The sequence below is a fragment of the Amblyomma mixtum genome, chromosome 2, assembly GCF_055824585.1.
Source record: "Amblyomma mixtum isolate Tamu chromosome 2, ASM5582458v1, whole genome shotgun sequence".
In the NCBI taxonomy this organism is placed as follows: domain Eukaryota; kingdom Metazoa; phylum Arthropoda; class Arachnida; order Ixodida; family Ixodidae; genus Amblyomma; species Amblyomma mixtum.
Genome location: NC_143013.1, coordinates 208106383 through 208131701, shown reverse-complemented (window position 1 = coordinate 208131701; position 25319 = coordinate 208106383). Strand labels below are relative to the sequence as shown.

Here is a 25319-nt window from a genome sequence, read left to right as displayed (position 1 = left end):
CGCCGCGTGGCTGCCAAACGAGTCTCTAAGCTCTACAGTGGTGGCGCGCGGTCGCAAGCACAGATACAATAGTTACCGAGTTCGCAAAGCACTACACCTCTCTATTTTTGCTGCCACTTCAAGCTCGGTTAGATGATGTTCATGTAGAGCGCTGGGTGTGTATGACTGTGCTGCTTTCTGAGGTTTGCACTGCTGCAATAACTGGACCTTTAACCTTTGGTGAATTGGAAGGTGTAATTGATCGAATGCCACTTTTGAAAACCCCGGGACATGACGACCTCTCATGGTAATTTTACAAGACGTTTAAATTCATTTGATCCCCTCTTTTACTCCTAATTTTTCAGAGTAGTATCCATGTTGGGCCCTCTTCGTTATGCTGACCAGAAAGACCCCGGCCACGGTGGCCAAATTTCGACGAAGGCGAAATTCTAGAGGCCCGTGTGCTGTGCGAGTTGCTTTGGGACGTTAAACCCCCGTAAACCAAACCAAACCCTCTTCTTTAGCCTCCACGTTTCTGCCCCATAGGTGAGTACCGGTAAGATACAGCTGTTGTGTACTTTTCTCTTGAGGGATATTGGTAAAATGCCATTCATGATCTGAGAGAACTTGCCATATGCGCTCCACCCCATTCTTATCCTTCTAGTCATTTCCCCCTTACGATCCGGATCAACGGTCACTAACTGCCCTAAGTAGACATATTCCCTTACTACTTCCAGCCGCTCGCTACCAATTACGAACTGCTCTTCACTTTGAACATTACTTTGGTTTTCTGCATGTTAGCGTTCAGCTTAAGTTAAGGACAACAAAGCGGGCTATGGAAATAAAAATGATAGGTGTAACGTTAAGAGTCGGGAAGCGGGCGGAGTGGATGAGGGAACAAACGCGGGTTAGTGACATTCTCGTAGAAATCAAGAGGAAGAAATGGGATTGGGCAGGGCATGTAATGCGAAGGCAAGGTAACCGCTGGTCTTTAAGGGTAACGGAGTGGATTCCTAGAGAAGGCAAGCGCAGCAGGGGGCGGCAGAAAGTTAGATGGGCGGATGAGATTAAGAAGCTTGCAGGTATACGTTGGCCGCAGCTGGTAAAGGACAGGGCTAATTGAAATACATGGGAGAGGTCTTTGCCCTGCAGTGGGCGTAGTCAGGCTGATCATGATGATGACTCATGTTGGATTTTTTCCGCCGTCATTTGCAGAAACTCATGATCGCATACTACCAAAAACTGTTGATAACGGAAAACTACGATTCGTACATTGATAAAGACCTATTACGCTTTCTAACGTTGATTATAAGATTTTCGCTAAAGTACTCTCAAATCGGCTACTGCTTGGAATGTCTGCTTTGACTGGACCTCATGAAAGTTGCGGCTTGAGGGAACGGTCAATACAGTCTAATATACATGTTGCGCGCACGGTGTTGCAATGTTGCAGTGACACTCATGAACATTTAGCAGTGCTGCAAACTGTCCTGGCAAAGGCGTTCGATCGCGTGTGCCATTCATTTCTTTTTTCGGTTTTAAACCACGTCAATTTTGGTTAAATTCTTTATCCTGGGCTAGGCCTTTGTTACGAAAACTGTTCTACGCGCTTGATTGTAAATAGCTGCCTCTCAGTACTCTCCCAGAGGGCGCCAAAACATTAGAATAATTCTTTATTTCTTTATCCTTTATTCAGAAATACCCGGCTGCCAAAGGGCGTATAGCAGGGGGGTTACAACTTGGACAAAATGAAAATTAGTACAGCAAACTTGGTTATAGGAAAATCGATTCCACTCTGCCACAGTTTTTGCAAAAATGAATTAGCGTAAAGGTTCGTTCTAGAGCGGTATTCTCGAATTTTAGTCATGATCAGTTCTTTTAGATTTCCACTGTCGTTGTTGAAAATAAGTGGCCATTGTCTTCGGCGCGAGGACAGCGCTTGCCATTCCAACTCCCTTTTCATTTCAGTGCAGCTCTCCACTCGCTTGTACCGCCCCAGAATGAACCTCTGTATTCTTTCGATTTGATCAATCAAGGTTTTCTGGTGAGGGTCTCAAACACAACACGCATACATCAGGATCGGTCGAACGTGTGAAATATACGCAGTGTTTTTCAGGAAAAAGGGTGAGGATTTCAGATTTCGCTGAATGAAATTTAGCGCCCTGAAAGCCCTTGAAAGAACATTACTGATATGGGCATGCATTCAAGAAACAGATGAAAAAGTCACTCCCAAATATTTATATACAGCTGACTTGTTAATAATCAGAGTCTTCGAACAATAGCAAGTGTCTATCTTTTTTCTTCGTGAAGGACAGATAGGCACATTTTTTTGCATTCAGTTGCATTGTCCACTTCTCACACCATTATCCAATATTACTAAGGTCAGTTTGTAAATTAACAGAATTCTATTCATTTTTAATCTTTTTGTACACGACACAGTCGTCAGCGAACAAACGTAAACGTGAGGATATCCCGGCAGTAATATCGTTGATGTAAACTAAAAATAATAGCGTCCTAAAACCGTGCCTTCAGGGACTCCCGATCTCGTTTCAACCCAAGGGGAAGTAGCACCGTTTAGAATGCCACATTGTCGACGCTGGGATAAGTGATTGGTAATCCAGTTGCACACTTCCCGGTTAATATTTGTCATGTTAAGTTTGTGAAGGAGCAATGGCTGAAAAAACGCGTCGAAGGCCTTCTTAAAATCTAAAAAAACACAGTCTGTTTGCCCGTTTTCATTTACCTCAGATATTAAGTCGTGATAAAATTAAATCAGTTGGGTAGTACAGGACAGTCTCTTACGAAACCCATGTTGCTCCTCAATTAATAGCCCGTCCTCTAACAAATGTTTCATTGTATCCTTGTATAAAATATGCTCCAATATTTTGCAAGAAATTGATGTTAAGGATATATGCCTATACTCGTTTACGTTCTTTTTCCGACACCCCTTGTGAACTGGGACTACATGTGCCGATTTTCAATCATCCGGTAGCACGCCAGTAGAAGGAGATTTGGTGTACATGAGATAAAGGTAAAATGCGACTGGTCATGCACAGCGCTTCAACACGCGCGGAGAAATACCATGTTACATTTTTGTTACGTGTTACATTTTTGTAATGGTCAAATTCATTTCAGTGTGCTTAATAGGCTTCTTTTCAAACTTTTTGTAATGTTGCATATAAACGTTAGAATAACATTCCCTGAACGTTGATGAAACATGTAAAAAACATAAATGTAACATTCTCGAAAACGGTGAAGCCGGCCTGCTCAAGCATGCAGGCCCGCAGGTTATGATGGCACACACAACGCTTTGTAAAGACCAGCAACGAGGGCGACACTTCAGCTCCACTCTACAGCACAACATGCGACACGTATTCTCTCACCTCCGAGCGAATTTCATGCAGTGAAGCTTATATACCCACAACTGGAGACGTCCCGTGAGTGATGTAGGCGAACGGGCGCAAAGTACTGCTAGCTATAAAGTAAAGACGCCAAAAACCACACACACTTTACTTTACAATGAATTACCAACCAGCCCAGCAAGAAGTTCTCTAAAAAAGGCGCTCTGTCCCGTTCTCTTGTCTTGTGTGTGTGTGTGTGTGGTTTTTGGTGCCTTTATTTTACAATGAATTACCAACTAGCCCAGCAAGAAGTTCTCTTATACTGCTAGTTGGAAAACATCTTTGCGGTAAAAACAGTGGGAAAAGTTATGGAAATCAGTGCGGGGACTATATTTGTAATGGTGTTTTATAGTAATCAGACTAACATTACTATAACCTTTAGAAGACTATAATAACACAGCGTTTTCTATATAACTTGCAACGATATATGTCAATTTTTAGCCTTAATGTAACATGACAATGTTACATGTACCATTACTGCAACTTTCACAGCGTTTTTATAATAAAATTCTTATGTTCGGTGCTACCTAGGCTATTAAGTAAGGTTCCCACTGTTCCCGCTCTTGTTCGCAATATACTTGGAGCCATTTTACATAAGTATTATGAACAGCAGAGCTGTGAGCGGTTTTCGTACTATGTATTGTATTGTATCCGGTTTAATGGCACATAGGCAGCTAAAACCAACATGCGCCAAGCACAAGATATAGGAAAAGTTCCCTGCGAAATTTCATAAAAATTTCGAAAGTTATCGGTGATGTACAGGACCTAAAAAGTTTGCCTAGTAATAACACAGCAAAAGAAATTTAGAAATGGCTGATTATAAAAGCTTTAAAAGGTCAAGTAGCTTCAGCGGCTATCTCTGGCTGGACATGGATCTCGAGGCTCCCAAATAATCAAATAAAAAACCCGGCATTTTGCTCAGGAATGAGAAAGTGGCTGAGGTGCGTCAGGCAAAGCACCAGGTCAGGATTTATATTTTTTAAAGAAAACCTCCTTCTGCTAAAAATATAAAAACACAAGACATGTCCACATTTGCCTTAACACCTAATAGCAGAGCTGGGTGAAAAGGGTTATAAAACGAAGGAAAGCACTTTCTCCTTAGTCTTTCGAGTTTCGAGCCTGAAAACAAAATGTGATTAACTGCAAGTTCATATTTCCACATGTAAAAATTGTTTGTCTTGTCAGCAGAGAGTTCTGTGTAAGGCGTGTGTGGCCTACACGAAGACGGCAGATAATGTCTGCCTTGAAACGTTCCTGGTGTACACATGACTTCCATTAACCTAAAATGGTTTTACCAAGTGTAGTTTCTGGCCCAAAAGGCGCGGGTTCGATCCCGGCCGCGGCGGCTAGAATTTCTTTGGAGGAGAAATTCTAGAGGCCCGTGTGCTGTGCGATGTCAGTGCACGTTAAAGAACCCCAGGTGGTCGAAATTTCCGGAGCCCTTCACTACGGCGTCTCTCATAGCCTCAGTCGCATTGGGACGTTAAACCCCACAAAACCAGACCAAGTGTAGTTTGTTGTTTATTTTGTTGTTCCAAGCGGAATGCCAATTTTTTTCCTTGCTTTAAGAGGCACTAAGTTCATGCAACCTTTATAGGGCATATTTGCGTTTTTAATTTGTTTCCCACAAGCTTCACTCTAAGAACTGATACTCTCTATGATAGAGTATACCGGCTACTGCACTCTCTTTAGCAGCAGTTTACTCCGCCTAAATTCCCTAAGGAGTGAAACGCCTCCTTCGGTAAAGAGTAAAACTGCGAGCGCACTCCCTCTAGGGCCTGAGGGAGTTGGAGGTTGTTTATTTTCTTAGCTTTTGTACTGCAGCGCAGCCATATATATAGTGACCTGTGACTCGCATCTCATGCAAACTAGTGATAAGCAAAAACAACCAAACAAGAAAGTGCGCTGTGCTCCGCCCACAGAGCCAGACCTTGTACATAACCGATACGTCCAGTGTACACTTTGGAGATTATTGCGTTGCATTCATACAGCATATTTGATTTGATTTCAATGGATTTTACGTCCCAAAGCAACTGCACTGACATCGCGACATCCCAAAGCGAAGTGCACTAACATCGCGCAGTGCATGAGGCTTTGGAGTTTCGCATTCATCGAAATGCGATTGCCGCGGGGTTCTGAATAGTCTATACCATTCAGCGAAGTCATGCACTTCCGTAGAATGCGTTTAAGAAGAGACTGTCATGGTAACTGTCGCAATTTATCCTAAACATTAGTTTATTGCTGTGTGAATATATTTTATGCCCTTCGGAACCGCCATTAACATTTTGCAAAATCTATTTCAGCACAACCTCCAAGAAAAAGCGGTTCGCAGAAACGAGCGATGCTTCTGTCACTTCTGTCAGATCCCGTAAACCTTCGCGGTCGACGGCGAAACATTAGTCTAAACACTTTATATGGCATTCCTACTACGGTATGAATGATCGACGAGTGCTCTAGGGAAGCTACACATCATTTTAATACGAATAATAGTGCATCAGGGCACCAGTTAACTCGTTCGCGAAGGGCGAGTCAACGCACTGTGCACCATGAAATTGCTGTCGAGTAAAGATTTACCGTGGCGTTGTGGCGTTCAGATGTTGCCTTTACTGTTTCATCATTTACTGAGCTGTGCCAACTCTAACCAGCCAGCGATCTACCAATTTAGAGAACAGAACTCGCGACATATACGCACGAAACTGCCGCTGAACTCAAAATGTTAGCATATATAACTACTGAAAAGCATTACCACTCGTCTCAAGTATAGGCGAGACGAAGCTGAGCTAAGGGCACTGCTTCAAACGCTGATGAAGCAGGAATGCAAAGAGCCTGGGAAATGGATAGAAGATGTCAGGAAAACAAAACAAAAGATAGAGCTTATGGAAGAACGGCGTTATCGCGGAGCACTAGTGAGGGCAAGGGCGGAAGACACAGCTGCTGGAGAAGCGCCATCGAAACGTGCTCTTGGTCTAGAAAAAGCGCGCGCTGAAAGAAATCACATCGATAAAATAGAATGGGGGTATCTTATCGGCAGACACTGACCACATCAAAGAAGCCTTTAATGAATACTACCAGAGGCTTTTTTCAGCGACTACTGTAGACGCAGTAGCCTTTACGCATCAGTTTCTTGGTGCAATGCCACGGCTTGACGAAGAAAGCAAAAAGAAAATGGAACTAGCAATAACTCACAGCGAGGTAGAGCACGCGATAGATCAGTTAAACGTAGGAAAATCACCAGGACCAGATGGATTCAGTGCGGCATTTTATAAAGAATTTAAGCATGAAATTGCCCCAGTGCTGTGTACAATGTTCAATGAAGCCTATGAAATAAACGTATTGCCTCCGTCTTTTGGGATCTCCCATACAGTGCTCATACCTAAAACGGATGATATAGAGAAATTACAATTGGTTACAGCGTATCGACCCATAGCACTCACTAATGTGGACTACAAAATTTTTATGAAGGTACTGGCGCGAAGACTGCAGACAGTGATATCGGATATTGTTGGACCCCACCAGACATGTGGAATCAAAGGGCGCTCAATTTTTTCCAACATTCACAAAGCGCGCAGTGTGCTTGAAAGCTGTGACGATATCAATGGGCGAGTAGCGATGCTTCAGATTGATCTCGAAAAGGCATTTGATTGTGTTTCCCACGAAATTTTGTTTACCGTTTTAGACCATGTGAACGTCGGTTCAGTTATCCGTAAGGGTGTAGCCCTGGCGTATCGAAACTGCACGACAAGACTGATTGTTAACAAGAGTCTGGGGGCTCCCATTAGCTTGCAGCATTCGGTGCGTCAGGGCTGCCCCTCAGCCCTCTCTTGTTTTGTATTTACATCGAAACGCTGTGCATGAAAATCATAGAAAACAATAGTATTAATGGCTTTAGGTTACAGGCAGCTGAAGTTAAGCTGCTGGCCTATGCAGATGACGTTGCAGTATTTACGGTTGATCAGGGGAGCATAAGTGAAGCTATCGGGTGTGTACGCGCGTTCAGCGAAGTCACAGGTAGCGGGGTTAACTGGTCCAAGTGCCTTGGGCTCTGGCATGGATGGTGGCCATCCCACCTGGACCATTTCGCCAACGTACCGTGGGCGACGACCCCGGGCAAGTATTTGGGCGTTCCGCTCGATGCTTATCGCGATAGCGAGGAGTATTGGAAAGAGCAAACTAAGGACGCACGTGACCGAGCTGGGAAATGGAAAGGCACCAGCCTTTCAATTTTCGCCAGAGCTACAGTCTGCAATCTTTTTTTTATTAGCAAACTCTGGTATGTGATGCAGGTTTTGCATTGCTCGCGTGTGAACGTTCAGAAGCTACACAGGATTTTTGCAGTTTTCATATGGGCGTCCCAATGGGAACGTTGTAGCAGAACGAACCTGTTCCGGCGGGTAAAAGACGGGGGGCTAGGGCTAGGGCACCTCTTTTTAAGGCAGCTGGTGAACCGTTTTTTGTTTTTTCGCGACGTCACAGACCCGTTCTTGCGCACCGTGTGCCAAGTGAAGCTGCGGCGATTGCTGCCGAAGTTTGTGGTATCTACAGAAGAGCTCTCTGGTGGAACTTTTGGTTACTACAAAGAGATTGTAGCAAGCGTTCGGTTTCTTTCGGCACGTTTTTCCACCGATTATTTGTGGAAAATTAAAAGGAAAAAGTTGTACAATGATCTTTGTGATATTGTTTTCCCAGAGCTCATGTACAGGGCCTTGTACAGTGGAGGCCCGGGAGGGGATGTTTTACAAAGGGTGAAGAAAATGCAGGTGCCACCAGGAGTAAAGACTTTCTTTTTTAAGTTACACACCGGGACGTTACCAGTTAAAAAGTTTCTAGAGGGAAAGGATTTATTTTTACCGTGGGGATCAATTTGTAAACAGCCTGAAACAATAGACCATGTTTTTTTGCATTGCTGGGAAGGGGTTTATTTTTGGGACGTGTTACAAAGGACCATAAAGGAAGAGCTACCACTTGACGCGCACGGAATTCGCTATTTAAGCACTGATAATGAGGATGGGGCACCTTTTGATCTCATAATGCTCTTGGGCCTCCACTGTATATGGCGGTCCAGAATGGCAGGCTACCATTGTGACAAAGACGCACGACAGGCCCGAATTTATTTTCGGGAAAGCATGGACTGGTTTCTTGCAATCCAAAAAGCAGCTGCGGAGCCTCCCGAGTGGCTCTCAAGACTAGAGCCGTTGTGTATGTTGCGGGAATTTTAAGCTGACGAAGCCAGTCTCGTGCTGGCTGCCCACGACAGTGTCGTATGTATATAGCGTTATGTGTATTTTTGTTGTGCAATGTCATGCGCCAAAGCCAGGCAATAAAGAAAAAAAAAGTATAGGCGAGAGGTAGCGCACTCGGCTCGCAATGCAGAGTTTCCCGGTTCGAATCCACCCTCCAGCGCAGCTTTTCTTTTTTCCCAGCCATTCGTAATAAAGGAGTGTTTCTACTCCTGCAGAGGGAGTGCGCCAAGCAGGAGTGCGGCGACTCTGGAAAAAGGTGTGAAATATGGGACAAGCGTATACTCCATCGAAAGGAGTTCCCCGCACTCCTTTTGTTCTTAGAATGTTGAGCAGCAGACAAATCTGCTCTTTCGTTCCCTTTTATGCCGACATGACTTGGCACCCAGCAGAGTTTTATGTTTTGCCCTTGAGTTATGGCAGTTATTACGTTGTGTATGATGTCGCCAAGCAACGGAGTGATAGCATTTCTACAGTTAAAGGCTTTAAGTACATGTAGCTAGTATGTGTAAATTATACTGTTTGCGAGATTCTCATTTGCTATTTTTTCTACGGCTACATAGATGGCGTAACATTCGGCAGTCAAGGTAGATGCACACTGCGGAAGTCTTACTATTTCATTCCAAATACCTTGTATCACTGCGCTTCCTACGTAACCATCTGTATTTGACCCCGCCGCGGTGGCTCCGTGGTTATGGCGCTCGGCTGCCGGCCCGAAAGACGCGGGTTCTATCCTGGCCGCGGCGGCTGAATTTCGATGGAGGCAAAATTCTAGAGGCCCGTGTACAGTGCGATGTCAGTGCACGTTAAAGAACCCCAGGTGGTCTAAATTTCCGGAGCCTTTCACTACGGCGTCCCTCATAGCCTGAGTCGCTTTGGGGCGTTAAACCCTAATAAACCATACCAAATCAAACCATCTGTATTTGAACCATCTGTATAAAAAGCTGTGAAAGTGCTGTATTTTTGCACGAGTGTAAGAAATTCTTGTATTACAGCTTGTTGTGGAAGCTGTTTTTTGCGGAACTGTGTAAGAGTGAAATCACATATTGCAGGGAAATTGTACCATGGCGACAGTGGATCTCGTCTTCTAGCGATGCTTGGCAGTCTGTCTAGCACGCCGAAGTTTTGCACATCTGTTTAAATCGCAAGAGCAGTGGTCGGGTAGCTTGCGGTTTGTTATTAGAGTGTTCTAGATGGACACTTTGTAGTGGTAACATAGATCTTTTTGCTCTGAACGGAGTTTTGGAATGTATGAGCATGTGAGCATGGCTCTTCTGTCTGTAAGCAGCGGTTCTTTGGTTTCTACATACAGATTTTTTGTGGGTGACGTGATGTACGCTCCAATGGAAAGACCCAAACCTAAATTATGTACTGGATCAAGTCGTTTAAAAGGCAGAATGGTATACATCCATAATCTAAGGTAGAGCCTAATACAGAGCGATATAATTGCAAAAGACATGTCCTATCGAAGCCCCACTGTTTCGGGAGGGTACTTTTAGTATATTCAGGGATATAAAAGCTGTCTTTTTGAGGCTGTTGATGTGCGGTAGGAATGTGGTTTTTTTTTGCTTAAAAGTCGTTCCAAAAAATTTGTGCTCATCTTTTACTGGTAGTAAGACTTCATTCAGATGAAGGGTAGGATTAGTGTGCAGTCCTCTTCTAAGCAAGAACAGCTAGTGAATTCCGCGTGGAAAACTTTAAACCATTTTTATCTGCCCATGTCGTTAATTTCTTTACTGCCAGTTGTGTTTGTCTCTCGCATGTTGCTACGTTTGAGGGCGTGCAGGTTTCTTGGAGATCATCTACACAGACTGAATACATGATGGACTTCGGGATTATTTTTGTTGTGGAATTCATTTTTACAACAAAACAGTGTCGTGCTTAATATACACCCCTGAGGTACTCCATTTTCCTGAATGAAGTTCCTTGAGAGGGTTGAGCATAGGCGTACATGAAAGGAACGGTTGCAAAAGAAGTCATTTATGCGGTTAAACATCCTACGACGCACATCTAGATCCCCTAGGTCACGCAGGATCCCAAACCTCCAGGTTGTATCACATGCTTTCTCCACATCGAAGACGGCAAGACAGTGCTATCTGCGTATAAAATTAAAATTGTTTCTTGATTGTGCTTTCGAGGCGAATTAGATGGCAGTTGTTGAGCATGCCTTTTTAAAACCGCAGTGATGCATGTCGAGGTTCGCGGGATTCAATTACAAAAGTTAATCTGATATTCAGGACACTTTCAAAAGACTTAGCGAGACAGCTTCTAAGGACTATGGCCCTATAGCTGCTAGGGGAAATTGGTGGTTTTTTAAGTATCAGGAATGGCACTATCACGGTTGTCTTTCACTCCTTAGGTATTTTTCCTTCTATGAAAATTTTGTTAAAGAAATTCAAGCGTGCCTAAACGGCAGGCTGCGAAAGATGGGCAAGCATTTCCTCGAGAAGGTTTTCCGGCGCACAGTACTCTGTTTCTTGGAGAGTAATTGACCTCCTGTATTGTTCGTGTCGACCTCCACTCATTGCAAGTCTTTGTTTTTCGGCTATACATTGTGTTTTAGAAACGACTGCGTACAGTGAGACGAACTGGAAACTGCAGCAAAGTATTCCCCAAAAATGCCTGCCTGTTCCCTCAGGCTTATATGTTAGCCAGGTGTTGTCAAAAGAGGAACTGTGAACGGTGAGAGGTCGCCGTTTAATTTTAGAATCTGCTCCCACATTGTTTTATTTGTGATTTGACTGTCAATAGATAAGACATATCTCTGCCATGATGCTTTCTCAGCACTGCGGCGGACGTACCGAGCTTCAGCACTGCCTTTTTAATATTTACGATGTTCCCTTTCTCGGGTAACTGCGCACTTTACCCCAAGATATATTCTGTTGTGTTTTTGCTTCCTTGCAGTCTTTTGCCCACCATACTTTCTGGTTTTGACGTACCACTTCTGAAGACTGAGGAATAGCTAAGCGTGCGGAAGTTATGATTCAATTTGTGAAATTTTCATGTATCTTATCGATGCTAAGATATTCTAAAACTATTTTTTCTAAAGTGGCTGTTGCTGTAAAAGGTTGCCAATATACTAAATAAGCTTCCAACGTAGCGTTTTTTTTTTGGATGAGTTCCTGTGCAGATGTTAAACTGATAAGTACGGGGAGGTGAAGTTGTCGACGACCTCCCATTTAAAATCTCTAAAAGTAGACCACGAACTAAGAGACAGATCTAAACAGCTATTTTCCCCGCGGTTGGGGAGCAGTATGTGGCTTCTTCCGTATTTAAAACACCACATTATTTGTGAGGATAAAATCTCCGTTCATTCGGCCCCTGGAGTTACAGCGTTTGCATCACCAAAAAGGGGAGTCAGCGTAAAATCCCGAACTACCGATATGCCTCTAGAAGATCATGAATCAGTTCTCGCAGAACATGGACTGTCAATGATAAAATTTGGATGAGGATCTAGAGAGCAGATTGGTATTTTTTTTTGTAGCTGACAATGCTGACCGCAACCGCTTCAAGTTTTGTTTTCAGATTGATTTCTTGAGCAGGGACGCTGCTTTGAACGATAAATGCGACGCCTCCTGAGAGTCTATTTGCCTGCTTGTGATCGCGTCTAAAAGTTTTGTTTCAAGATATTCAAATTTTGTGGACTAAGATTGGTTTCCTGAAGACATTAAGCTACAGGCAGCATTGACACTAAAATATATGCTATGTCACTGTAATCCCTCAGCAGACCTCTACAGTTCCATTGAGCTTAAAAAGTCATGTTTATGTTTTTGGGTGGCAATGAAAAAGGCAGTTTACTTGTGCTCTGGGCCCGTTATGACGACCCTGTCTTTTTTTTCGCTCAAGAAATCTGCCGCTGTAAAGTAGGTGGGTTGGGAGTTACACCCATAACCTCACCAGCGGCGCTGGAAGACCGCTAGTGTAGAGGTATTTGGAAAGGAATAATGGTGCCAGGACTTACTTTCGGCAATGCGGTTCTGTGCTTAAGGGCAGAAGTTCAGTCGAGATTAGACGTAAATCAGAGAGCTGTTGGAAGATTAGCACTAGGTGCCCACGGCAAAACCACAAACGAGGCAGTGCAAGGGGATATGGGCTGGGCATCGTTCGAAGCACGGGAAGCTAAGAGTAAAATACTGTATGAAGAACGCCTGAGGAAATTGGACGATAACAGGTGGGCAGCTAAGGTATTTAAATATTTATACAGAAAGAAAGTTGACTCACAGCGGCGGAAAAGAACTAGAAAACTAACGAGTAAGTATGCAGGTCATGAGGACGGAGAAAGAAAGAGCATTAAACAACAGGTTAAAAACGCGGAAGTTGAAAATTGGATGAATTAAATGGAACAGAAACATAGTGTAGAACTATATCGATACTGGAAAAGGCAGATCAGGAAAGAATTTTTCTATGATAACTCAAGAGGCAGTGCCCTACTTTTTGAAGCTAGGTCAGGGTGTATTAGAACGCGCAGCTACAAAAAGAAATTTAACGAAGAAGATGACACATGTGCAGTGTGTGGTAGATCTGTGGAAACAATTGAACACCTCATAATAAAATGTTATGGTATCCATCCGGATGTCGATGCAGGCGCAATCACTCTTCCTGGGGCCCTAGGGTTTAAAGATAACAATGGTCATGTAAATAAATCTGCAGTGGAAGTAGCAAAAAGCGATTGGAGGATTGGTAGCTGAAAAGCAGAGATGTGGCGTAAGGCTAGAATTGTAGGAAACCGTAGGTAATGATGATGGCGATTCTTAATGAGAATTGCCAACACAGTAAGCAAAAAAAGAAGAAAAAGAAAAGAAAAGCTGAGCATGGTGGCAATTGCCACCACCCCGTTTAAAAGGGGGCGCTCCCATCCATCCATCCATCCGTCCGTCCGTCCGTCCGTCCGTCCGCCCGCCCGCCCGCCCGCCCGCCCGCCCGCCCGCCCGCCCGCCCGCCCGCCCGTCCGTCCGTCCGTCCGTCCGTCCCTCCGTCCATCCGTCCATCCGTCCATCCATGTGCGGGTTTCAGGTCTCCCCAGACGGCGCGAAGTCCTGCGGAATGCCGAATCATGGACCGGCGCTGCCTGTTTTGGAGATGGCAGAGCAGCCTTCGCTGTCTCTACGTGGGGCATAGATGGCCCTGCCATAGGCTCGGTGAAAGTGGCTTCGGCAGGTGCCTGAGTGCAGTGTCGCGCTCCGCTCCTGCGCATCACATCAGCGAAGTTGGGTTTTACTGTGAAGGAGAATGTGTTGGTGAGCTGAAAACGCCTTCTCAACTTTTTAAATGAAATGTTTTCCTTTTTCTTTATGGTGATTACCTCTTTTTCTTTCTTCCACGACGAGCACGTCCTGCATTATGTAGCATGGTCTCTTTCCCAGTTTACACAGCGTGGGGCAGCGTCACATTCCTCAGAATGGTGTTCATTCGAAGCGCGTTTCGCGCAAGTTTTTCGACCGCGGCAATTCTGTGAGCCGTAGCGGAACCTCGATGATTGAAACATCTGCGAGGGTTGGGTATTACATTACCTTACATTACCTTTACATTACCTTTCAAATATCCCACTTCGATTGTGTCGGGCAAAGTGCTGGTGTTGAACGTGATGATCAGGTGTTATCTGTGTATTTCCTTGTTATCTTTCCGGATCTTTATTCGCTGAACGTTTATGACTTCCTGGTCAGTAAAACCTTCAAGCATTTCATTCTCAGAGACGTGTCCAAAATCGATTTCAGAGATGACGCCTCGGACAATATCCAGTGGCCGAAGTGACGGAGACAGGGATTTCCCCTACGCACACGAGGTTTGAGAGTTTAGAGTAACTGACATTGTCACGCAGTTGTAGAAGTTAGTCACCGCTGGCCATTTTTGATACCTTGTACCCAAGGTCTAAGGTATCTGTCAAGCACTTTGCTAGCAGGAAAGGGAATATAAGTCTTGCTTGTTTGTCTTCCTTTCACTATGCATGACATAGAATTTCGGGAATGTTATATTTCTTTTTGAAAATGTCACCTGCTTCCTCCGCCCTCTTTTGAGAGAGCGATCATATTTAGAAAGGTGGGGGAGCAATAAAAAATTAGTTTTTCGGCCACGGTGCCAACCACCCGCTATGGAGGCTAACAAGGGGACGGGACAGGGACTTTGAAAAGCCCTGCCCACGCCAGTTCTACACTGTAAGTATAACCGAATATGGCTTAACGCAGGCTGGTTAGCCGCAAAACGTTAACCCTCGCCGCCTGAAACAAGGAAAAATTCAAGAAGAGAGAAGAAGACAGTAGAGTTGTGAGAAAGGGATAGGAAAGTGATAGAGGAGAGGATAGGAAAAGGCAACTGCCGATCTACAGGAAGCTGGGGCCAAAGTAGTGTGTTGCCTCCGCCGAGGGGCCTTAAAAGCCCAAACTTTTGGTATCGCCTCAACCACAACGATCCCCATTTCCCCGGACACAGCAATGCCATGCACGGCTAAACACGGGTCCTCGGGTGCGTGCGGACGCACTGTTCCCCATCATCCTCCTGTGGATGCTCAGGAACCCGTGGTGTCGCAACTCACCAACATCTGCAAGCTGCAGAAGCCCCTGCGAGGTGAGGCTCGGTATGGCGGGGGGAGGTGCAGAAAGAGGTGTTTTTTGCATGCCCTCAGAGATTAGCTGATTTCATCTGGCAGAGGCGGAATGCAAAGAGCCATAAGTCAACCAGGTGGCGCACGTTTACCGGAGAACTCCTGCGTCAGATGCGTCTACAACGCAGTACAGAGCCGTCGTTGCTTTCCGGCAGCTGCCAAGAGCGCATGTGGGTTCTGCTGGGCTATACATTTCGTTGTGAACACCACCTCGCATATGAGCTTGAAAGCAGATGTCTCTTTCTGCCTAGTTGATGTATTGCCCTTTGCGTTGTGCCACTGCCAGATGACATGGGATAAAGGCTAAGGGTATAAAAAAGATCTCTTTACCCAGACCCCCGCATCAACCCGAGCCTCAGTCGCTAGGGTTGATGCTCAGTCGATGACCCGAAGGCGCACATCGAATATGCCACCAGGTCCTCAAGGGCAGCTATCAAAGCATGGCTGCACTAGGGAATCTGCTACGAAAGCGATGAGGAAGCGCGCCACCATGATCCACTGCAGAGTAACCATGGAGTACCCTAGTGTTCCTCCAGTTTTGCGTATGTCACTACAAATATTAATAAAAATTATTTATTTGAAAAAATGACATTGTACAAATACAAGCCTGCCCAAGCCAACAATGGCCTTGTGGGGCAGTGCTCGGCAGAATGGAGCAAGGAGAACGGCACGGTCAATCAATACTGCACAAGAATCAGAATAAAACTACGGAAAGGCACTAAGAAAGGACGGGAAAAAAAGAAAGGAAAAAAGAAAAGAAACAAAATTACACATACACATCAAAGATAGCAGATTTCACTTCTTTCCGAGTGCTGAAAGATAAAACATTATCTGGCAGGTCGTTCAACACATCTGGTACATAAAAGGCACGGACACGTTTACCACATCTTGTCCGTACTCTGGGCAAGATAAAGCGGTCGCGTGGACGTAATGCTCTGGCGGGGACATACGGGAGACAGAATCCATTGTTCCATATATACGAGGTCTGTTACAGAAGTATCCGACCTTCTGCCGAAGAAAAAAACTGGCATAGCTGGAGCGTTGGAAACCTAATCACCTTCAAAGTAGTGTTATTGAGGCTCCACATACTTCTCCCAGCGGTCCTGCTATTGTTGGAAGTATTCCGAAAAGGCCCCTTTCGGAATAGAGTTTAGCTCAGCTGTCGTTGCAGCCATAATGTCCTCTCTTGTCTGAAATCGCGCTCCTTTCAATGGCCTCTTGATTTTGGGAAACATCCAGAAGTCACAGGAGGCCATATCAGGAGATTAAGGAGTCTGCTGAACTACAGCAGTCTGGTTTTTAGCGAAAAAAGTGTGAATTTAGTGCGAGGAATGTGCAGGAGCATTGTCGTGATTGATGCGCCACTTTCCTGTTGACCTCAACTCCGGTCTCTTGCGCTGCACAGCACCACGCAGGCGACGGAGGACATCCCTGTAGTACTCTTTGGTCATTGTTTGACCCTGTGGGGTGCGTACGCGTGGTGTACCACGCATAGGGAGTCAAAGAAAGCAGCCAGCATCACTTTCACATTGCTGCGCACTTGGCGGGCCTTTTTTGGTCTTGGTGACGTGGAATGGTTACATTGTGACGACTGGAATTTCGTTTCCGGGTCGTACTTGTACTCCCAAGACTCGTCAGCAGCGATTATGGTGTTGATGAAGTCGGTTTCACTTTTGTGGAATCCAGCATATCATGTGAGACTTCAACACGAAGCTGCTTTTGCTCCAAAGTGAGCAGCTTCGGCACGAATTTCGCCGCATCTCTCTCCAACGCCAAATCTTCGGTGATAATGCAATGTGCAGAAAAATTGGTGATGTCCACTTCTTCCGCAATTTCTCGGATAGTCACACGACGGTCCCGCATCACCACAGCGTTCACTTCGGCGATGACCTGGTCATTTCAGCATGTTGATGGTCGACCGGAGCGTGGCTCTCTCTGCACCGATGTGCGGCCGTCTTTAAACCAATTGTACCATTGCTTAATCTGTGTGCTGCTCATAGCATTGTCACCGAAAGCCGTCTGAATATTCCGAATGATTTCCACTTGGCTGTCGCCTAGTTTCTCGCAAAATTTGATGCAGTAGCTCTGCTCCTGTCGCTCCGCCATTTTCCTTGCAATAAAAAATCGACGAGAGCACCGCGCACTGCCTCACTGAAACGATGCGTGCCAGTGACTGACGCTATTGGCAGGCGGGAAAAAATTTGTGCATGCACACGAAGGTTCAAAGTAGGCTGGTGCAAGCGTGCTTGTTTCAAATCCATCAGGTTTTCGCAAAAAAAAATTAAAGTCGGATACTTTTCTAACAAACCTCGTACATAAGGATTACAGTTTCTTTGAATAATAGCCTGAACGAAGGCATGTGCGAGCATGAAAAAAGACTGGAATTGTTAGTAATGTGCACACCATAGATCACAGCCCGAATTATAGATTTTAGTAAAGAATTAACTTTGTTGCGCCAAAACACTGAACAGAAATAAAAAAAACAGTTTCCATATCGCAGCACACTGTACGACAATGCATGTGCTATTGTTTTCCTTATGTAAATTGGGCATAGTGCTTTAATAGAATATAGCAGGCAGGCTATTTTGCACAGCCTTTCACAAACATTAGCCAAATGAGTGTTCCAGGATATGTTAGAAGCGAAATGGACACCGAGTTAATTGACACTTGAGAGGTATGGAATAGGAGAGCAAGAGCATTTGTTACACAGAGGAGAATGAAGAAACGCTGGAGTGATGACAGAAACAGAATTCAGCGGATCGTGAAAACAGACTAATTTAGTTTTATTTTGTTTAATAGAAATTAAGTTGTTACGGTACCAACTGATAACATTCACAGTGTCAGTTTGTAATTTAGCCACGGCTTGATTGTAATTAGTATGACGAGATACTAAAAGCGTGCCATCTGCGTATTGAAACACCCGACAGTGAAAAATTGCTTGACTGAGATCATTAACGTACAAGTTCAATAACATCTGCATGAAGCAGATGCCCCTGCAGGGAGAAGGAAGAGGTGCCGTAGTGGAGGGCCTCCTCTAGCAGAGCATCAATTATTTGCAGATAGTGGGTGCAGTCAGCAGGCAGGATCAAAATATCCTTGTTCTTCTGTAGACTTGTCAGTGCTCTTTGCTCTGCAGGTGCGATAGGGTGTAAGGAGTGAGTGCCACCCATCGTCTGTATACGCCCGACGAAGACGCACGCTAAAGCATGCGCCGGAGACTCACGCAGCGCGTAAGTGGCAGAACAGCAAGAACATGGTCGGCGTCAGACGTTATTCGTGTATGCTGGCATCCCCGGTTGCCAGGCTTGAGCCTCTGCCACAGAGGTCCGGGCTACCAGGCCTGGACGGACCCTCATCGATAGCCTGCGCCATCAGACCCATGCCCCCCTGTTTTCTACCCTCCATTCACATTGCCGGCAGCCTTTGAACACAGGTCGCCTCAATCTCCTCTGCCACTTCTCTTGGATACATGATTTGGGAGGGGGGGGGGGGGGGGCACTCCCGGGTCCAGCAGCCGTTACGGGACGGACGGACGGACGGACGTATGGGTGGGTGGGTGGGTGGGTGGATGGGTGGATGGATGGATGGGCGGATGGGTGGGTGGGTGGATGGATAGGAGCGCCCCCTTTGAAACGGGGTGGTGGCAATTGCCACCATGCTCAGCTTTCCTTTCTTTTATTTTTGACCAACTGTGTTGGCAATTCTCATTAAGAATCGCCATCATCATTACCTACCGTTTCCTACACTTCTAACCTTATGCCACATCTCTGCTTTTTCAGCCACCAATCCTCCAATCGCTTTTTGCTAACTTGCACTGCAGATTTTTTTTACATAACCATTTTTATCTTTAAACCCTAGGGCCTCAGGGAGAGTGACTGTGCCTGCATCGACATCCGGATGGATACCATCACACTTGAGTATGAGGTGTTCAAGTTGTGTTTTGTGTGTTTTGTTTTGTTTTATGGCGCATAAGCGACTAAGGCTATCATGCGCCAAGCTCAGGGTATAAAATTGTTTTATATAGGATGTTGTACAAAAGTCTAAATGAACGGCGGTGTAAATGGCCTAAAAAGTTAATTCCTGCAACCTAGTAAAAATATGAGAGAATTGTAGAAGTGACTGATGGTAAAAGCTTTAAATAGGGTCGGTAACCTCAGCAGCCATCCTTGGCTGGACAAGGATCTCGAGGTTCCCACCCGATGGAATAGGGACCTCAGCCATCTTCTCAGGAATGAGACAGTGGCTGAGGTGTTTCAAAAACAAGTAAGGCAAGATGAGGTATGTCAATAAATTGTAAAGCACGGGGTTAAATGCATGTTTCTAGAATTTATGTGTTAGAGTTGTTGTAACCTATAGTTCGTTTAGAATATTTGCTTCTTGTAAAAAGTTAAATGTGCAAGACAAGTCGACAAGTGCATTCTCTCCCAAAACCAGTGATGGATGAAAAGGAATTTGTTCATTGTAAAACCGTGTGAAATGTTTCTTCCTCAGTGTTTCGAGCTTTCGACATGAGTATAGCAAATGGTTCACGGTGAGGTCGTCTCCGCATGCATCACATATAGGTTTGTCTTGTTTTGTTAGTATGAAGTTGTGTGTGAGGTGTGTGTGTCCTATGCGAAGACGGCATAAAATGACTTCCTTAATGCGTTCCTGGTGAGTACATGTTTTCCATTCGCCCAACACAGGCTTAACCAAGTGGAGTTTATTATTTATTGTATTATTCCATGTTGCCTGCCATTTATCCCTTAGTTTAAAATGCACTAATTTCATGTAATCCTTAAACGGTAAATCTACTTTCTCGATTTGTTTGTTCCGGGCTTGAGCTGCGCATACGTCTGCTCTTTCATTTCCTTTTATACCGACGTGGCTAGGGACCCAACAGAATTTGACGTTTAGTCCGTGGGCAGTGGCTGTTATTATGTTATATATGATGTCGCCGAGTAGTGGCGTGACTGCATTTCTGATGTGAAGCGCTGTGAGTACACTGAGCGAATCTGTGAAAATAACGCTGTTGCTTATGTTCTCATTTACTATTTTCTCTACCGCAACCCAGATGGCATAACATTCAGCAGTGAAGATGGATGCATACTGCGGAAGTCTTATTATTTTTTCCCATCTTCCTTGTACTACGGCACTTCCAACACAATCGGCTGTTTTTGAACCGTCAGTATAAAAAGTTTCAAAGCCACTGTACCTTTCCTCGAGTGCGAGGAATTCTTGGATGATGTGTTGTGAGGGAGTTTGTGTTTTTCGGAACTGTGTAAGCGTGAGATCGCAGTCGGTGTGAAAATTATTCCATGGGGCAAGTGGGTCCCGTCTTTGAGCCATGTTAGGTAATGTGTCAGCTATGCCAAGATTCTGGCATATCTCTTCGAACCTTAAAATCAGAGGCCTGGTAGCTTGTGGTTTGTTCCTGAATATTATTCTAGAAGGGCACTTTGTTACGATGGAATAACAGATGTGTTTTGGCAAGGATCTCACTTTGAAAACATATGTACATGTAAGGGCGTTTCTTCTGACTTCTAGTGGGGGTTCATTTGTCTCGACGTAGAGACTGGTTATGGGCGATGTTCTGTAAGCGCCGCATGAAAGGCGAAGGCCTGAGTTATGCGTAGGGTCTAGTTTCTTCAGATAAGATGGCCGTGCTGATCCGTACACTACGCATCCGTAGTCTAAGATGGAACGTGTCAAGGAGCGATAGATGTGTAGGAGGCATGCTCTATCAGACCCCCAGTGTTTTCGAGACAGTACTTTCATTATGTTAAGTGATTTAGTGGCTTTCTTTTTTAGGTTATTTATGTGGGGTAGGAATGTAAGTTTTCTGTCAAATGTTACGCCCAAAAATTTATGCTCCTTTTTAATAGGCAGCACTGTTTCATTTAAGTGGAGTGTGGGGTCGGTCTGTAAGCCTCTCTTCAGTGAAAAAAGAACGGCGACTGTTTTTTGAGGGGAAAACTTGAAACCATTTTTTTCAGCCCAAATTGCCAGTTTGTTTAACGTCAGCTGTATTTGTCGTTCACATGTTGAGAGGTTCGTGGAGGTGTACGCTATTTGGAGATCATCAACGTATGTAGAATACATAATAGACTTTGGCATTATTTTCGCAAGAGAATTCATTTTCACAATAAAGAGAGTTGTACTCAGAATACACCCCTGGGGCACTCCATTTTCTTGACTAAAATTTTTCGAGAGTGTTGAGCCAAGGCGGACTTGGAATGAACGGTCAGAGAGGAAATCCTTTATGCAGTTTAGCATCCTGCCGCAGATGCCTAGATCTGCAAGGTCACGAAGAATACCGAACCTCCATGTGGTGTCGTAAGCTTTTTCCATGTCGAAAAAAACTGCCAGGCAGTGTTGTCCGTGAATAAACGCCTCTCGTACTGTATTTTCAAGGCGGACTAGATGATCGGCCGTTGAGCACGCTTTCCTAAAACCGCATTGATGTATATCAAGCAGTGTACGGGATTCAAGGACGAACATTAACCGGATATTAAGAACACTTTCAAAAGTTTTGGCAAGACAACTTGTGAGCGCTATGGGTCTATAACTACCGGGGGAACTTGGTGGCTTTCCGGGTTTAAGGAAAGGTACAATTACTGCTTTCTTCCATTCCTCAGGTAGCTTCCCGGAGACCCATATTTTATTAAAAAACTTTAAAAGTGCTTCTACGGCAGGTTCTGAAAGATGGGCTAACATCTCATAATGGACTTTATCAGGCCCGGGTGCTGTTTGCTTTCCGGTGCAGAGTACTCTATTGATTTCTTCAAACGTTATTAAACTGTTGTATGTCTCATTCAACCTGCTATTCGTGGGAAGTCTTTGTTTTTCAGCAGTGTTTTTGTATTTTAGAAATGAGTCGGTATAGTGGAGGGAACTAGAAACTTGAGAGAAGTGCTCTCCCAAAATGTCTGCCTGTTCTTTGATGTTTGTTTGTCTGTCGGGGTCTGTCAGAAAAGGGATTGTGAAAGCGGAGAAGCACCCATTTAATCTACGCACTTGTTCCCACATTTTTTTCGACGTAATTGAGCTCTTTATTGATGACACAAACTTTTGCCATGATTCTTTTTCAGCTATGCGGCGTATATACCGGGCATTAGCTTTCGCTTTTTTAAAATTTATAAAGTTTTCCTGCGTTGGGTATCGTCGGAAAATCCCCCAGGCTTTATTTTGTTTCTTTTTTGCTTCTCTACATGTTTGTGTGTACCAGGGTTTATGGCTTGGTCGTACCGTTCCCGAAGTCTGAGGAATGGCTAACTGTGCTGCAGCAATAATACATGAGGTAAATATTTCGTTGAGTTCATCTATACTAGAATACTCTGTGGATATTTTATCGAGGCTGGCCTCAGCTCGGAAAAGTTCCCAGTCGGCTAAATGAAGCTTCCAGCGGCGTGGTTTTGTCAGGGTTACTGATGGTGGTGATGACATGTTAATGATAACTGGTAGGTGGTCGCTTCCATACGGATTGTCTAAAACATCCCAGTTAAAATCATTAAAAATAGAAGGCGAACTAAAAGACAGGTCTAAACAGCTCATTTTTCTAGTGCTGGGACTGCAATACGTTTGTTTCCCTGTATTTAGTAAGCAGACATTGTTGCATAGAATAAAATCTTCTAAAATACGGCCTCTAGTATCTGTTTGTTCACTGCCCCAATAAGAGGAATGCGCATTGAAATCACCGACTACCAGATACGGCTCTGGTAGCTGTTGTAAAAGTGTTTCTAAGTCATGCAGTGTTACTGATAGATGCGGCTGTAGATATACCGAGCATATGGTGATGGTTTTAAAATGGAGGACGGTGACTGCAACAGCTTCATACTTGGTTTTTATCTTGATTTCACGGGTTGCAACTCCACTCTGCACAATAATAGCAACACCTCCGGAGAGCCTATCAGCTTGCTCTCGGTCGCACCGAAAGACTTGATACTTCTTTAGGATATTCTGGTGTTTGGGACCTAAGTTTGTCTCCTGTAGGCATAAAGCCATAGGGGAAAATGTGTTTAGAAGTTCTTTTATATCAGAATAGTTATTTAATGCTCCACGACAGTTCCAATGTATAAGGAACGCCATGTTGGATGATTTTTGGGAGTGTCGTAAGGAAGTTATAGTAGAGGATTTGGGGGTGCCATTACTGGGCTCTTGTCTTTTCTTTTTCGCTCAAGCGAGCTGCGCCGCCGCTGAAGCGGGGGCGAGTTTGGCGTTGTGTCCATCGCCTCGCTAGAGGCTCTGGAGGTCCGCGGAGAACCCACGGGTGTGCGGTTTGTAGGCCTCTCCCGACTGGGGGAAGCCTTGCGGGCTGCCAACCCGGAGGCCGGCGGGCCCTTCTTCGAAAGTGGCAGAGCAGCTTTCACTGCATCTGCCCGGGGCGCGGATGGCCCTGCCCCAGGCTCACTGCATGTGGCCTGGACAGGTGCCGAAGCCTGGTGTGATGCCCCGCCCCGTCGCACCACATCGGCGAAATTTGTTCTTGCTGTGAAGAGGAATGTGCCTTGTGTTTGACTGAATCGTTGACGTGCTTCTTTGAAAGTTATGTTTTCTTTTGTTTTGATGGTTATTATTTCCTTTTCTTTTTTCCAGGTCGGACACGACCTCGAGTACGCGGGGTGATCCCCTTCACAGTTAGGGCACTGCGGTGCTGCATTGCAATTTTCAGACTCATGATCGTGTGATGAACATTTAGCACAAGTTTGGCGGCCACGACAACTCTGGGATCCATGGCCAAATCTCTGGCACTTGAAACACCGGCGAGGATTTGGGATGTATGGTCTGACTGCTATTTTCATATAACCTACCTCTATGGTTTCGGGGAGTTGGCTGGACGCAAAAGAGAGAACTAAGTGCTTTGTTGGAATTTCTTTGTCATCTTTTCGGATTTTTATGCGCTGGACATTTGTGACATTCTGGTCTTTGAGACCTTCCAGCATTTCTTCTTCAGTCAGGGTGAGAAAGTCTTGTTCTGAGATGACACCTTTGACAGTGTTGAGGGATCTGTGGGCACTGACGGAAACAGGTATTTCTCCAAAGGTTGCTATGTTTGAGAGCTTGGAAAACTGTGTTTTGTCTTTGATTTGCAGTAGTAGGTCCCCACTGGCTAGCTTCGACACCTTGTAGCCAAGGCCCAGTGATTGTGTCAGAGACTTGGAAACTATGAAAGGAGAGATGATTCTTGCTTGCTTTTCTGTTACTTCACTATGTACAACATGGTATCTGGGGAAGACTTCTTTTTTTTGCAGGAACTGCGCAGTGACATCGGTCCGCCCTCGTTTCTGAGGGCGATCATTTGTTTGAGGAAAGGAATCCATAAAAGAAAATTGTTATTCAGCTGTGGTGGCAGCCACCCACCATCGAGCCCAACACGGGGACGGGACAGGAACTTGCACGCAAGTCCTGCCCACGCCAGCTGTACACCTCAACTATAACCTAATATGACTCAACTCAGGGTAGTTGGTCACACACGGTTAACCCTCGCCGCCAGGAAAAAGAGGAAAAAACGAAGAAAACAGGAGGAGACAGGAGAGTTGTAAGAAAGAGATAGGAAAGTGAAAGATAGAGGGGAGGAAAGGAAAAGGCGACTGCCGATTTCCCCCGGTCGGGTCAGGCCGGAGGTGCCGTCTACAGGAAGCTGGGGCCAAAGTGGTGTGTTGCCTCCGCCGAGGGGCCTTAAAGGTCCAAACGCTCGGCATCGGCTCAACCACCAGGATCCCCTTTTCCCCGGACACGGCGATGCCACGCACGGCTAAGCGCGGATGCTCGGGTCCGTGGTGACGCATTGTTCACCATCATCCCCCTGCGGGGATGTCCCTGCGGATGCTCGGGTTAACCCCGTGGTGTCGCCACTCACCAACGTCTGTTCAAGTTGTATCGACCACACACTGAGCATGTGTCATCTTCTTCGATGAATTTCTTTTTGTAGCTGCGCGTTCTAAGACACCCGGACCTAGCTTCAAAAAGTAGGGCACTGCCTCTTGAGTTATCAGAGAAAAGTTCTTTCCTGATCTGCCTTTTCGATTATCGATATAGTTCTACACTGTTTCTTTTCCATTGAATTAATCCAATTTTTAACTTCCGCGTTCTTAACCTGTCGTTTAATGCTCTTTCTTTGCTCTACTC

General features: G+C 45.1%; 1 protein-coding gene across 1 annotated transcript; it reads right to left on the bottom strand.

The window, feature by feature from the left end:
- Window positions 1-19164: 19164 nt before the first annotated feature.
- On the bottom strand, window positions 19165-24896 carry LOC149362398 (uncharacterized). Its single transcript, XM_089572998.1, has one exon. The coding sequence runs from the start codon at window positions 24509-24511 to the stop codon at window positions 23312-23314; it is 1200 nt and encodes a 399-aa protein (XP_089429124.1). The 5' UTR covers window positions 24512-24896; the 3' UTR covers window positions 19165-23311.
- Window positions 24897-25319: the final 423 nt, after the last annotated feature.

Bases quoted from the DNA above. Each gene is read 5' to 3' on its own strand.
- LOC149362398 (XM_089572998.1), bottom strand. From the start codon at position 24,511: ATGGATTCCTTTCCTCAAACAAATGATCGCCCTCAGAAACGAGGGCGG.